This window comes from Vulpes lagopus, chromosome 6 (genome assembly GCF_018345385.1).
Source record: "Vulpes lagopus strain Blue_001 chromosome 6, ASM1834538v1, whole genome shotgun sequence".
Lineage (NCBI taxonomy): Eukaryota > Metazoa > Chordata > Mammalia > Carnivora > Canidae > Vulpes > Vulpes lagopus.
Genome location: NC_054829.1, coordinates 100,407,359 through 100,423,491, shown reverse-complemented (window position 1 = coordinate 100,423,491; position 16,133 = coordinate 100,407,359). Strand labels below are relative to the sequence as shown.

General features: G+C 35.2%; 1 protein-coding gene across 5 annotated transcripts in view; it reads left to right on the top strand.

Moving 5' to 3' along the window:
* The window catches only part of CENPE (centromere protein E), an 80,917-nt gene that overhangs the window by 45,658 nt on the left and 19,126 nt on the right, over window positions 1–16,133 (top strand). For 4 of the 5 annotated variants that reach the window (XM_041757725.1, XM_041757727.1, XM_041757724.1 and 1 more), the window contains 15 exons: window positions 988–1,230; window positions 1,383–1,541; window positions 1,729–2,013; window positions 2,153–2,257; window positions 2,427–2,714; window positions 3,303–3,461; window positions 3,638–3,919; window positions 4,721–4,879; window positions 5,478–5,747; window positions 6,355–6,513; window positions 8,232–8,336; window positions 10,263–10,481; window positions 12,484–12,681; window positions 13,365–13,568; window positions 15,427–15,645. In XM_041757725.1, coding sequence (XP_041613659.1) covers window positions 988–1,230; window positions 1,383–1,541; window positions 1,729–2,013; window positions 2,153–2,257; window positions 2,427–2,714; window positions 3,303–3,461; window positions 3,638–3,919; window positions 4,721–4,879; window positions 5,478–5,747; window positions 6,355–6,513; window positions 8,232–8,336; window positions 10,263–10,481; window positions 12,484–12,681; window positions 13,365–13,568; window positions 15,427–15,645 — 3,054 coding nt within the window. The remainder of the gene's footprint in view (window positions 1–987; window positions 1,231–1,382; window positions 1,542–1,728; window positions 2,014–2,152; window positions 2,258–2,426; window positions 2,715–3,302; window positions 3,462–3,637; window positions 3,920–4,720; window positions 4,880–5,477; window positions 5,748–6,354; window positions 6,514–8,231; window positions 8,337–10,262; window positions 10,482–12,483; window positions 12,682–13,364; window positions 13,569–15,426; window positions 15,646–16,133) is intronic. The other variant, XM_041757726.1, reaches the window with a different exon arrangement.

Genomic DNA, 16,133 nt, shown 5'->3' with positions numbered 1-16,133 from the left:
ATTTCAGACTCCCTGCTCAGCAGAGTCCACTTCTCCCTTTCCTTCTGCCTCACCCCCTGCTCGTGCTCTATCTTTAAAAAAAAAAAAAGAAGAAGAAGAAGAAAATCTTAAAAAATTAAAATTATAAATACTAGAAAACTAGGTAGATGTGTGTGTAGGTAGGTGTGTGTGTGAGTGTGTGTGAGAGAGAGAGAGAGAGAGAGAGAGAAATCTTCCCCCTTTTCTCTCCACATTGCCAACACCCTGATCCAAGCCACTGTTATATCTGTCCCTGACTTTCTGCAGTAGCCTCCTTACTAGCCTCCCCATCTTCATTCCTATAGTTCATTTCCCATTCTGAACCCAAGTAATCTTTTCTTCTTGAAGTCCTTTAAAATAATTTATTGCTGCTCTTGAACTGAAGACCAGAATCCCTCACATGGCTTACTTATGAGGCCCTAAGTCCAATTCCTTACTGGTCTCTAGCCATATTTCTGCTCACTCTTACCCTTGCTCATGATGCTCCAGCACTGTGCTTGGTCATTTCATGGCTTCCAGATGTTCTGGTCTCCCTGCCTACAGCATTTCCATTCCCCCTAACTAGTTCTCTCATCCTTCAGATCTCAGTTGAAGCTTTCCATCCCCCAGGAAAGCTTCCTAACCACTAAGGGTAAGTTAGGTCTGCCACATACCCTGCAAGAACCCAGAACCTCTGTTGGGTAAGATTTGGCATAATGTCTATCTTTCCCTCTAAAGTGCAAGTCTCAAAATGGCAAATATCATGTAAGTCTCGTTTACCATTTTATCTCTAGCTTCTAGTAGGATGGTGACAATACAATGAGCCCTCAGGAAGTTAGTGTTCAGCACCTGAGTATTGTCGAGTGGGAGTGAAAAGAATGCTCTGTAACGAGCCACTGAATCCTGACTTCATTGTTTTAGGAAGTATCATGATTTATTTTATCCTAGAGTAAAATAAAAGATCTTTGGTTGTCAACTCTATTGTTTTAGGATTCTCTTAATATCTCAGAACCTCAAAATAAACAAGAACAGTCCTTTGACATGAAAGAAAGAGAAGATGAAGCTGAGGAAATCGTGAGAGAGTTGGAACAACTGCAGGAGCAGCTTGAAGCCAAAGAGGCACCACAGCCAAGAGTGGGCATGGAAAGGCTTGAGATGTCTGAGAAGCTACAAGAAGTTCTTCAGTCTGAAACTAACCATCTCAAAGAGAACATGAGAGAAATCATAGCTAAAGTAGGTTTCACCTTTCCCCATGTGCTTTTTTTTTTTTTTAGCACTTTATAAGCAGATATTTTTGCAAAAATTAAGCCTTTCAAAAAAGAAGTTAGAGTGTAATAGTTAAAATGTTTCTATAAATTTCTCGACAATTTTCTCTGATAATAAAGCACCTGGAAACCGAAGAGGAACTGAAAGTTGCTCGTTGTCACCTGAAAGAACAAGAGGAAACTATTGATAAGCTGAGAGTGAATCTTTCAGAGAGGGAAACTGAACTATCCAGCCTTCAAAAGGAATTAGAAATAACCAATGATGAATTACAAAAAAAGGTAAATTGGGGGTGAAGTTCATGTAGGAGAAAACTTGAGGGAGCTAGCTTAACTGAATTGTAGAAACTAATATTATGTACTAAATTGTTATGCAGAACACTCTGGGTGTTTTTCCTTTAAAAACAAAAACATTTATGTATACACACACACATATAAACACACATATTTTATGTGTATATGTATTAAGATCCAAGAGCTTCATGAGAAACAGCAATTTATGAGCACCAAAGAAATCACTGAGACTCAGGAAAAAATGAGTGAACTGGAGCAATTAAAGGAGCAACTCAGAGTCAAAGATTCATCATTACAAAATATAGAAAGTGAGAGGCTCAAGTTGACTGAGAAACTTCAGGAAAGTCAAGATAAAATAAAAATTATAATTAAGGAAAGAGATGAACTGAAAAGGATACAGGAACTTCTTCAAATGGAGAGAGACCAACTCAAAGCAAACATTAAAGAAATTGTAGCTGAGGTGAGTTTCCTTCTAATGTTTTTTGGGGTGCAAAAATAGTGTTAAGGTAGTTAACAGATTCACTATTGTTTCATTTTTACCCAACCATAAAGGACTGAAAATCAAACAGGAACTAAAAACTACTTATGTTCTTTTGAAGGAGTACCAACAAACCATTAGTACTCGGAATATTTCAAAGAAGACAGACCAAGAAGCAAATATTGAGAGAGTTATAGAAAGTTCAGATGCTGAATCACAAGAAAAGGTAGATCTTGTTTCATTAAGTTGGAAAATGACATCTGATTATTGTATTGCTCATTGTCCAGTAGAAGAAAATAGTATATACATTAAAGATGACTGATTTAATTTAGAAACAATTTCTCTTTTTCCTACAAATTTCTGCCTGTGTCCTAACTTGTTTTATTTTTTCTCAGATTCAAGAACTTCAGGAGAAAGAGCATCAGCTTCTTAAGATGAAAACTGTCAATGAGACTCAGGAAAAAATATGTGAGATAGAACACTTGAAGAACCAGTTTGAGGCCCAAAAGTCAATTCTGGAAAATATAGAAATGGAGAATGCAAGGTTAACTCAGAGACTTCATGAAAACCTTGAAGAAATGAGATCTGTTACAAAAGAAAGAGATGATCTTAGGAGTATAGAGGAGACTCTCAAAGTAGAGAGAGACCAGCTCAAGGAAAACCTGAGAGAAACTGTAATTAGAGTGAGTTACCACCTTTCCCCCATTCAGTAAATATGACATTGTATCCTAAAAGAACCATGGGCAGTAGGGCTGGTGGGAGTGTAAAATCCATCCAACTGGGTAAGGTTGGAGGGGTAATATTTGATAATATATTTCAAATATTTCAATAAGTTTATTCATTGACCCCAAAAGTCCAGTCATAGCTATTTATCCTGTACACATCACATTAACACAGTTGTGCAGAGATATCTGTAGAAGGATACTCATTGCAAAAAGTTGCAATAACAAAACAAAGCAAACAAAAATAAGGAAAATGCTAAATGTCTATCAGCAGGGGACTGGTGAATTAAGTATAACACATGCAGACCATAGACGAGTAGGCCACTAGTAAAGAATGAGGTGGTGCCAATGGTGCTGATTTGGAAGTATCCTATTGGGGAAAAGGAGATAAGCTGTGGAGTAATATATCTAGCATGTACTGAAATTAAGGTGAATTTAGAGAACGAGACTTAAGGGGGCAGGGCATATTTACCTCTTGCCCTCTCTATCTTTCTATACACTGAATTTTCTTACTCTGAATATACCATTTTCCTTTCTCTAATAATAAAGGACCTGGAAAAACAAGAGGAACTAAGAATTGCTCGCATGCATGTGAAAGAGCACCAGGAAACTATTGATAAACTCAGGGGCCTTGTTTCTGAGAAGACAGATGAACTATCAAATATGAAGATGGATTTAGAAAACACAAATGATGCCTTAAAGACACAGGTATTTCTTTTTTTTTTTTATTTGAAAGGTTGAATTAGGTTTTTTATGTAATGAAGCAGGATATGAATTAGCCTAAAATTGAAGACAAATATTTGCCTACCTAATTTTGAAAGTATTATTTAATATTTTTTTTCAATATCTATCTATATCTTAATTTATTGTATGATTATCTCAAGATCCAAGAACTTCAGGAGAAAGAACATCAACTTCTTAAAGTAAAAAATGATCTCAGAGAAAATATGTATCAAACAGAGCAGTTGAAGGAGCAATTACAGGCCCAACATTCAACCCTGGAAAGTGTAGAAACTGAGAGGCTGAGGTTAAGTCAGAAACTTCATGAAAACCTCGAAGAAATAAAATGTGTTACTGAGGAAAGAGACACTCTAAAAAGAGCAGAGAGAACCCTCAGGATGGAGCAATGCCAGCTCAGAGAAAGCCTCAGAGAAAAGGAAGCTCAAGTAAGTCACTCTTCCTATACTAGTGAGTAAACATGATGTTTTCCTGATAGCAGTGAACCATTCTTTGACATAAGTGGCACCATAGATATGAGTGAACTGATAACCTTTCAGGCAGGTAATTTGGTATTGTTCTAAAAGTGTTAAATTCTGTAACCATTATTTTCTTTTTATTTATTTACTTATTTATTGAGAGAGAGAGAGCGAGCACGGGAAGGCAGGCAGAGCAAGAGAGAAAGTCCTAACAAACTGAGTTTGGAGCCCCACATGGGGCTCCATCTCAACAACCCTGAGATCATGACCTGAGCTGAAACTAAGAGCCAGACTCTCAACAGCACCACCCAGGTGCCCCTGTAACCAGTATTTTCTTTGTAGACTTCATCCTACATATATATTTATGTATGTACACAAGCACACAAGGTTGTTGATTGTAGCAATTTGTAATAAAAAGTGGGAAACAAGCTAAATGTCCATCAGAAGGAAACTCGGTAAATATGAGCGATATGTCATAATACTATGCAACACGTTAAAAAGAAGAAATTGATTTGGGCTTCCAAATCAGGTTATTCAAATCTTAGAGGGAAAAGCAAGCTGTAGAATAGTATATGTATCATGTGTTTGCTTCTCAAAAGTAGGACTAGGTCGTGGAGAGGTGAGGGCAAGGAAAGTTTATAAGTTTCTAATAACAAAGTTGGAGAGTAAGAAGTAATAGTTTTATTATTTTTACTAAGGAAATGGGTCACTTTTAGAAAAAAAAAAATAGCATTAACCTGTGTCACCATTCTTAAAATTTCTCTGACAAAGGATCTGGAAAAACAAGAAGAACTAAGAATTGTTTGCATGCATGTGAAAGAGCACCAGGAAACTATTGATAAACTCAGAGGCCTTGTTTCTGAGAAGACAGATGAAATAGCAAATATGCAAATGGATTTAGAAAATTCAAATGCTAAATTACAAGAAAAGGTATGGAGAATGTGTTTGCTTGGATATTTGATTTAGTTGTACCTAAACTCCTTTGGGGGATGTAAAATGGTTTAGCCACATTGGAAAACATCTTAACAGTTTTTTTACTGTTGCTGAACATATACCTACCCATGACTCAGCATTTCTATTCCTTGAGTATATACCTAAGAGAAAAAAAATGCATACTTCTACATAGTTATGTGCAAGAATGCTCATAACAGTTCTGTACTCATAACAGCAAAAAATGGAAAACAAGTGAAGTGCCTATCTATAGGAAAATGGATAAATCTATTGTGATTTATAAGTTCAAAAGCAGGCAAGATTCAACTAGAATGAAAAAAGTTCAGAACAGTGTTTAGTTGTAGGTGGGGGGTGCATACAGGAACCTTATAGCGGTGCTAGATATGTATACATGTGTCAAGAGTAATTAAGCTATATACTTAAGATTAATGTCCCTCAAAAGAAAAATTTTGTATGAAATTAGGCAGGATATTAATGAGCAACATAGGAAGACTTGTCTTAATCAATTTAGACACTATTCTTTATGCTTCTCTTAAAAACTCTGTGTCCTAACACATTATTTTATGATTATCTTCAGATTCAACAACTTAAGGCAAATGAACATCAACTTTTTAAGCTAAAGGAAGATGTCAGTGAGACACAGAAAAAGATGTCTGAAATAGAGCGATTGAAGAAACAATTGAAGGGCCAAAGTTTAACTCTGGATAAAATAGAAATGGAGAACTTAAATTTGGCTCAGAAACTTCATGAAAACCTTGAAGAAATGAAATCTGTAATGCAAGAAAGAGATAATCTGAAATTGGAGAGAGACCAGCTCAAGACAAACCTACAGGAAACCATAGCCAGAGTGAGTTGCGCTCTTTTTACCTACCCAGTAAACGTGTTTTTAGTACAAGAAGCTTTCTTTTTAAAGTACTGTTGAACATGTAAATGTTAAAACCTTCTAGGGAGACAGTTTAACAGTGCCTTATTAAAGATTTGTCAGCATATGTATCTGCTACAGTGATTCCACTTGTAGTGATTTATCCTACCAATATATGCGCACATTGGGGCAGAAATACAATAGCGTTCAATGCAACATTGTTAGTGCTGACGAAAATCTAGAAGCAATCCAACTGTCCACCAGGCTAAATGGGGTACATCTGTATGATGGATTACTCATAAGCATGAGAATGGGGCCCTTTTTACGTAGTGTACTGATTTAGAATGATGTCCAAGTGGTATGAAGGGGACAAAAGCACTGACCGAGTTCACCAGGAAGCCCAACGAGGATAGGTGAGGCTAGGGACAGGGACTTTGATTTATGTCCTTCTGTACGGTTCCAATCTGGAGGTGGTGTGCTTGTTTTTTGAACTGTGAGCGTGCATTTTTAAAGATTTTGGTTACCTATTTCATCATTAAGAAAAGGTAATGTGCCTTTATACCATGGTATTTCTCAATTTCTTCTAATAAAGGATTTGGAAACACAACAAGAACTAAAAATTGCTCTTTTGCATTTGAAAGAACACCAAGAAACTATTGATAAATTCAGAGAGAGAGTTTCAGAAAAGACAACTCAGATTTCAAATATCCAAAAGGATTTAAATAAATCTAAAGATGAGTTACAGAAAAAGGTATGTGTTGTTTTGTTCTTTGAGGAGTAACTGCCCACAATCATTTGTGGAGTAAGAAAGGATATAGATACAGATAGAGAGATATACATATAACCAGTAGACACTATTTTCCTTCCTTGAAGGAATTCTGTTCACATTCTAACTTGTTTTATAATGATCTCAAGATAGAAGAACTTCAGAAAAAAGAGCTTCAACTTCTCAAAATGAAAGAAGATGTCAATAAAACTCATAAAAATATAAACAAAATGGAACAATTGAAGCAACAGTTTGAGGCCCAGAACTTATCTATGCAAAGTGTGGAAATGGATAACTTACACTTGACAAAGAAACTTCATAAATGCCTTGAAGAAAAAAGAATTATAGCTAAGGAAAGAGATGAGCTAAGGAGGATAAAAGAGTCTCTCAAAATGGAAAGAGACCAATTCAGAGAAACCTTAACAGAGATGATAGCTAGCGTGAGTCCAGAATCTTCCCTTATCTAGTAACTGTTTATAAGAATCAAGCTTTTTCAAAAAGGGGAATAATTTGGTTTTGTTGTGGTGGTGGGGTTTGTTTGCCTTTTTTATTTTGTGTGGGGAGAGGAGGGTTGTTTGTGGGGTTTTTTTCTTTTTAGAAATTTCTACAAACAGTAAAAGATCATAGGATAACTATTACTATAATTTTTCACACAAATAGAAGATGCAGTTTTAAAAGAAGCCAAAATATTTTTCAGGAAATATCATTTTAATTATTTATAAGAGAAGATTTCTTATTACATAAAGCAGACTTTAATTTTTTAAAAAGTTTTTTAAACCAGGAAATGCCATTATCCTCCATAGAAAAATATTTGAAGGACTATATTTGTAAAAGAGCTAAGTGCCCATTTCTCTGTCTCCTTATGATGGAGTTTTAGGCATGGGATCTTCTCAGTGAAGTTAGAGGGAAGCGGCCAGACACACAGCAGAATGAAATTCATCCAGTGAGACTGTCTTTAGGTATTCAGAATCACACCTTAAAAAACTCAGTGGAACCCTCTAGAAAATAACATACAATTCAGACAAGAAATTGCATAAAATCTATAAAAATCTTTTATTCTCATAATTCAGCAAGACTAGAACACCTTATCATTTGCAATATCAACAGAAACATGGACACTTGGGAACCATCCTTATGTGGGCCCTAATTAAATTTATAAAGAAATTTAATTCATTCAACAAATATTTTGTTCAACAGTCATTCTTCTAAATAGTGTAGTGAATAAATGAGAGAAAAGGTTTTGTTTTATATTTCTAATCAGAAGTACAAAAAGGAACAGGATATGTATTTTATGTTCCGTTGTGCTGGGAAAAGTCTGAATAGATAGATATATTTCAGGTGGTTTTGCGTGTATTAATTGGCAACAATTCAGAGACTAATTCTAATTCAGAGACTTGAAATTGTAAGAATCAGATATAAATCTAAAATCTAATTTGTGACTGAGGGTTATGGGAATAAATTCTGTCTCAAAAAATAATGTGGTTCTTACACGATTTTTCTTAATGAGTTGAGGCCACTCCCTACAATACTTAGTGGTACTCTTGTTATTTATTTTCTGGCCATTTTTAACTTTGTTTTTGAGTTGCAAGCTTATAATTCCATTATTGAAATGATATGAAAAAATGTAATTGGAAAAGCATATAGAGGTTATAAATGAATGTAGCTATAGTTGAAGCCTTATTTTTTTCTTTGTATCAATGCAGGACCAACAGAACCAAAAAGAGATAGTAAAATATGAGAAAAAGTTACAATGTAATGAAAAACACCACCTCACAGAAAGCCTAAGGGAAAAGTGCTTTAGGATAAAAGTAAGTGTCCCATGTTAAAATTATGAATGAATATTGGTACCCTTCCAAAGGCCTAAATGGAATCAAAGGAACCTCTATGGAATGAATAGATAGTGTTCAGTGTTTTTTTTTTAAACTTTATAATCTAGTATAGGTGTGCATGTGTATGCATATGTACATGCATAAACACACAAAACTGGGGGGGTTATGATTTTAAGTCCCCATTGGAAAGGTGGTATTTGGGCAAATACCTGAAAGAGGTAAAGAATTAAGTCACATAGCTGTCTGGGGGAAAAACAGGATGAGAAGAAAAAATGATGAGTACAAAGCTCCTGAGGCAGAAGCCTGCCTGATGGGTTCCAGGAACATCAAGAAGGGGAAAAGCTAATAAGAAATGATGTCAGAGAGCTCATGGGGAAGATACAAGCTGTGGGGCCTTGAAAGATCTTTGGGTTTTACTCTGAGTGAGATGGAGATCTGTTGGAGGCTTTTGACCATGTGAGTGAGAGACATAGTCTAACTTACATTTGAAAGGGATGACTCTGATCGTTGAAAATAGAGTAGAAGCAGGAAGAACATTTGGGAAACTAATTCCAATAATCCAGGCAAAGATGATGGTGGCTCAACCTAAAGAGGTATCAGTGAAAGCAGTGGGAAATATTTGGATTGTGAATATATACTGAGGGAATGATTAACTGTCATTCCTCTTAGAAGGCAAGATCCCTAAAGACTTTTTTGGTGTGTTTTTTATATCATTGAGCACATTCCTATCAGAATATGTTTTAAAAGTATAAACGAATGACTATACAGTGCTGTTCCATACCATAATTTGATCATACTGAGACCAAAGGCAGGAATCGCCTTTCCAACATCCCAGATGAATGAACAGCTTTAAGTTATTTAAAAGGAAACTCATTGTCAGCAGCCCTTTGTTCTATTATTTAGCACCCTGAATTAAATGTGTCATTTGTTATATGACTAGCAATTTGAACTATTGTGTTCTTCCACCTATACCTTAACCAGTGTGTCCCCTGCATGGCCTCTAGTCTTTTGAGCTTATAGGCCAGGCTTATTTAGTGTCTACCATTTGCATTAATACCAGGTGCCTTACCTCATGAGATACTCTTTATTGTTTCACTTACAGAGAAACTGAGGCTTGGAGAGGAAGTTTAGTAGTTGCCCAAGGTCACATAGCTAGTAGGTTGGTAGTCAGGATTTGAAATCAGGTGTAAGTTTAAAACTTGACTACAGAAACATTTTTATAAATAAAATTTTATTTCCCTTAAGCCATAATGTCTGTATGTATTTTATAGATTACATAGATACAGGTATCATATAATAATTATTTTCCCCTAAAAACTCTATGGCAGTTACCATAGTCTTCATTTTGTAGTTGGAAAATGGTTCAGTGAGTTCCCTAGATAGAGCCTGAACTCTAATTCTGATAAAAAGTTAGAAAACTGAAATGCTAGGCAGATAAATAGAAATGTGTAAAGAGGCTGCACCAAGCAGGCAAACAGCTATTGGATTCTTTGTCACTTGTTTTACCTACAAACTCACACTGCCTACTGTAAACATGAGCCAGGATTCGGTCTTGAATTGTAATAGGTACTACTTTGAATTCACTCAAATTTGTCTTCACTCTTTGTAGGTGGTCATTTAAATCATGAATGCAAAAAACTAAAAATGTATCAAAATGGTAACAGTAGTGGTTTCTGGTTTTGTTGTTTGTTTAAGTCTTTAAAATTTTCACAGTAATCATACATTATTACTGTAATCCAAAATCAACAATGAAAGTTTCTTTTCTTTCTTTCTTTTTTTTTTTTTGTTTTTAAGCACAAAGGTCTTAATTTGTTTCTGTACTACGGAAAATGTTAAAGCATAAATTTTGTTACAATTCTAGGACAAGGACTATTGTTAAACTGAATAATTTCTAATTTTTCTTAGGAGCTTCTGAAGAGATACTCAGAGATGCATAATCATTATGAGTGCTTAACTAGACTATCCCTTGACTTGGAGAAAGAAATTGAAACCCAAAAAGAGCTTTCAGTTACAATAAAAGCAAACCTCTCACTTCCACATTCACAAATCAAACAAATTGAAAAACTTCTCGCTGTAAACCAAAGATGTTCAATGGAATTCCACAGAATCATCAAGAGATTTCAGGTATCACCTTTTTTAGGAATAGCTTTTAAATATTGCTATAAATTTTAGTTTTAACATCAGTATATTTAGGTCCTACTTTGGGAGTTGGCACATTTGCATACTTAGTATGTTTGCTACTGAATTAAAGGTTATGTGCATCTCAGTATGTGCAAGATCCACTGTACATCTAGTATCTGTTCATTCACCAAAACTTGAGCTCTACCTGTGAGCCTAGATATCATCATGGTGCTCAAGAGACAGATAGCATTAACATCTCAGGTATCTCCCAATCTAGTGCATGAAGCAAACATAGAAGCAGGTGCAGGTTGTATGACATACCAGATAAAGAGTTACAGAAAACGAGATCACAGTCGAAGCTGGACTCGAACAGTAATGCTTGGAGTTCATTTTGCAGATGATGGGGAGCCACTAGGCAGTTATTTTCAGTGGTGGCAAGAGATGATCAGATTACCATCTTAGCTGCTTAACTATAGAAAAGCAGTGAGTTTCCTCGCAGCAGCGGCAGCTCCTGAGCAGGGTTGAACTAATAAACTAATGGTATCCAAATGGAAAAAAAAAAAAGAAAGAAAGAAAAGCAATGAGTTTGTGGCAGAGAGAAGAGACAAGAGGCAGTATAATTTATAGTGGTCCACATGAAATAGGTGACCATACTACTAGAAAAGGATTTATAGGCATAGGTAGGATAAAAGAAATTAAATATTCAGCAATTTAAAATAGTACGTGTACGTTCATGTGATTGATAGTGGAGGTAAAGGGGGAGACATTTAGATTGAGTGCCAGAATTTGGCTGTAGCCAGGTTTGTGCCATTAATTGACAAAAAAGAAAGAGAAACAAGGCAGATGAGGGCAGGAGAAGAGATCAGGTGTTTAGTTTCAGATGTTGTAAGGTAGAAATACCCATGATGGAGCATTCAAGAAGAGAAACCAAGTAGGCACTTAGTTGTGAGTCTGAGGTTTGTCAGGACTAAAGATAAAGGTATGTACTTATCAGCCTGGAGATGCTAGATAATACAATATGTATGATAGGGCCACCCAGAAAGCATAATAGAAAAATAAGAGCCTTCGGATAAGAAGAGAACTCTAGAAAAGATCAATTTTCAAGAGCCAGTAGCAGAAAAGAGAGCAACACAGGGCTTTGAGGTTGGAAATGTCAAAGAGGCAAGAGAAAAATCAAGCAAAAGTGCCATTGCTCAAGTCAGTGGCGGACAGCATGTCAAAGATGAGGTGGTCAAGACGGGCAGATTCTTCAAACAGCCAGAATATGAACTGAAGAGATGCCCTTAACTTGTTGATAATAGACTTTATTGTTGACCTTTCTCAGAGTGATGTTAATTGAGTGGTTAGGGAAAAGCCAAATTATAAGAGGTTAAGGAGGAGTGGAAGATTGAAGAAGTAGGGAGCTGGTGTCTGTCTTTCCTAGGTAGATTGCCTCTCAGGTCCTGATATTTTTCCACAAATCCTGGCAATCAGATACCCAGAATTTATCTAGGAGGTCTGTGGAACATAATGGCATTCAAATTATCACCTTGATGCCACACATCTAACTAACTACATGTGAGAAACACATCTTGAGGCTGGCATACCCACATTGGCCACCCAGTCAAGGTAGGAGGAAATTAAAAATGAATCTCAGGCATCTAGCTGGGAAGTCTGTGTGATTGGTAGTATAATTAACTGAAAAATGAGAAGAGAAAAGGAAGTTTATAGGGAAAGAGATTATGTTACATTGTAACAGCAAATCTGAGGTAATTGTGGGACATCCATGAAGTGTATCCGGTAGGGAATCCGAAATAAGGAACTCGAAGTCTGGAAGTTATTCTCCCAAGATACTGAGGAGAAAATTAGGGATAGAGAAATGTTCTTTCCTGCTTCCTCAGCTTACCAGAGGATATAGATAAACAAAAGATGCCATCCCACTTCTTAGTCTTGAGAGCTCAAAACTTCCTCTAAATGTGTTGTTAAAAGGTTCATTTCCCAATCTGCTTAATGTTTTTCTTACAAGTATGTGTTAAGCCAGATTACAAAGATAAAGGAAGAACAACATGAATCCATAAATAAATTAGAAGTGGTTTTTATTGATGAAGTGGAAAAGCACAATGAACTGGTAATTAAAATACAGCACCTTCAACAAGATTTTGATGTACCATCCAGAGAATTAACGGACCTCAAATTGAGCCAGAAGATGGATCTACGTATTGAGGTATAAGTTATTTCAAATGACTTAGATTTTTTTAAGCCTTTTTATCATATAGATAAGGTACGTTTTCATGGGCTTGGAGCCATTTTCATATTCCAAAAATTAAAAATAGATTGCATGGTGACTGCTGGCCAGATGTAGAGAGTGCCACATAATGGACTAGGTGGCCTCCGCAGATACAGAAAAATAGATTTAGTACCAACAAGCAGGAATTCATAGAATCCCAGAATAAGTTTCCAAATGCTTTCTAAAACATCCTAGATCTATGGTTGGGAATCAGGAACATTTTTATTATAACTCCACATGGATTATCTGGCTTTCACCCAGCAGTGTGAGGCTGGCAAACAGTTACAAACATGCATACAAGGCCTGGGTGCACAGAAAAGCTACATGCCGAAGCACTTCACATACTGTGATTATTTGTCACAGATAGTTTTGAGTTTTCAATTCTAACAGGCAGAATTTGTAGACATTCCTTACATAGCCTGTACAGGCAGATTTTTATGATTGGAACAAGGTTGTAAATTAGAATTCTATTTCTAATACAATTAAAATAAATTAGAATTACTTCAAAATATTAAGAATGAGAGTTCAGTAAGGTATTTTCCCTTTTTATGATATTTGTATGCTATTTAGATAAAAACTTTCTTAATGTCCAGGCAACTCAATACTTATTTTTCAAACAGGAAATTCTCAAAGATCTTTCAGAAAATGATTTCCACTTACTAAAGACTGAATTTCAAAAAGTGCTAAGTAATAGGAGAGAAATAACCCAGTTTTTGGAAGAATGGTTGAACACTCATTTTGATATAGAAAAGCTTAAAAATGGCATCCAGAAAGAAAATGATAATATTTGTCAAGTGAATAACTTCTATAATAACAAAATAATTGTAAGTAGTGATTTTTGTATGCTACCTCATTCTTTTTGTTGTTTGCTCTAATTTTTCTACCTTTTTCTTTAAAAAGACTTTGAGCAACTTAATCTTAAGTATGCTTCTTTAATTTATTTGTATATACTTTATTTTGTTATTTGAAAATGAAACGAGAAAAAATTGGGTAAAACATGTTCTTCCTCTAACATGTTATAATTTAAAATATCAACTTAGACTTGTAAAGAAGATAAAATCTTGGGATATAATAATCAGTTTCCACTTACAGAATCTTGAATCATCTTTCTCAATTCTCTCTGCTTCTGTAGGGATTAAGCCTTTTCTCCAAGTAGCCTCAGATAGAGTAAGATATGAGCCTATTTCAGGGCTACAGGCAGCTGCTGTGTGGTCTTTCCATAGAAAACTTGTCTAGTGACTTTACTGAGATGTTATTTTCATCTTGGTGACCTTATGCACTCACTGGTCCTTCAACTCTGAGGTTCAGAGATGTGCTTTGTATCTTTGTTCCCAAAGTGACTGGCAGAGTGTACAGATTCATAAGAACCAACACTGCTTAGGACCATTTTGTTAATTTGTTTTACTTTGCACTGATCAGAATATTCATTCTGCTCTCTGAAGTAATCCCTATCTAATATCCTGGTAAAATATGCAGTGGTCAGAAAGTTGTGTGTTGTATTATGCAGCTGGAGGAAGGGAGCTAGATCAATATTATAGCTTCTAAGATTGGTTTTATGTTTCATATGTTTGTGTAGGTCTTTTTTGAGACTTTAACTTCATCTGGAAACTATACTTAAATCACACTGAAATGTAGATAATATTTTCAAAATATGTTTTCCTCTGGATGTTCCCATTTGTTGACTACCTCAAGCTAGCAAAATAGTAAACGAGATGCCTCAAAAAAAAAAAATATATATATATATATATAAAGTCTACAATCAATAGAGAAAAGCATCAAAACCAATATTTGGATAAGATAATTGCCATGTATAATCAGGGTTTTTCTTGTAATATCAAAGGCCTACTTGTGAAGTAGAAAGTAGGGATACCTACTGTGTGGATGAGTGGATATGTGTAGATATGTGGCTTCTCCCAGCACCTTGAAAATAGGAATTGATAACTTCATCTGGTATGAGCGCAGTAGTCTAGAACAAAGGAGAGTCCAGGATGCCAGCAAGAACACAACTAATTTAGCATCCAAGTCTGATAGAAGTGCCTTAAAGATGTAGATAAGACCAATAAGGCATTAATGATGAGAGCAAAGAGAATATCCCATAAGAATTAGAAGTAAAAAGATGTTATAGGAGTAATTTCAGAATATGCCTTCAATATAAAGTATTAATTGACTGTTACTCCCTGCACAGAAATATAAGATTTTCAGATTCATTATAAAAGTTAGTGAATTCTTTTCCCTGTAAACACTGAGGTTTGAACTGAAGCAGGAAAATAGATTGCTGTTAAGTTTATTGGATATACTCTGCCTTTACATGTCAGTTAATGTTTGTATATGACATTATAAATGTCATAATACACATAAGGACTTTAACCTGCACAGTTGTGCAGATTTCCTCTTCATGTTACCACTGATCTAATAAAGTGAGATTTATCATCTTGCAAATCAATGTAAATCCTCTCCAGTCCTTATTCTCCTTTTATTCTCATCATCAACATCCAGCATCTTCTGAAATTTCAGGAACTGATGCAAACCACAAAGAATGTCCACATTCTTTTAAAGTACTGCTCTAGAATGTTCTAAATAATGAATTTCAGCATATGTGTTGCCCTAGAATTCTAGTAGTTTTCATAGTATTTTTACATGTAGTTGATTTTAGTGTTATAATGGTGTTTTACTATTCAATAGGCTATAATGAATGAATCTACAGAGTTTGAGGAAAGATATGCCATCATAGCCAAAGAATGGGAACGTGACCTGAATTCAGTGAAAGAGAAAAATGAACAACTATTTAAAAACTATCAAACTTTGAAGCTTACCCGGACGTCTGGTATCCTGGTAAATTCTGCCACAGAAGACAATAAGAATCTTCATGTTACATCAGGAGCCACACAACTAACCACAGAGGTATGTGATTTCTTATAAGATGCTTTTCAGTTTGCAGATTGATCAGAGTTAAAATGTATTTTATATAATATTTCAGAACAAAATTATAGTACCAAATGTATTAGGAAACATGGACAACGTTAGTGTGTGTGATGGGCTTATTTTTTAAATATAGTTCTATTGTGGCTATCACTCAAATAACTACAGAACTGTATACTATATGACATCTTCCCTTTGAATTATAAAACATAAGTAACTCATAACTTAATTTGATTAAGAGATACATACACCTCTTAAGGTGCCATTACAGTACATTATAAATTTCTTTGATCATGAACTGTAATCTGTGTCTATTTATAGAACTAGCTTAAGGGAAAGAACAGTCCAGCTCTTCTCTATCATCAGAGTCTTTAATATTGGTTAATGTTCTATCAAAATTAAAATGGAAGAGGTTAAAAATATAACAAATGCCTTGCAGATTAGCCTGTATCCAAGAATCAATACCTTAT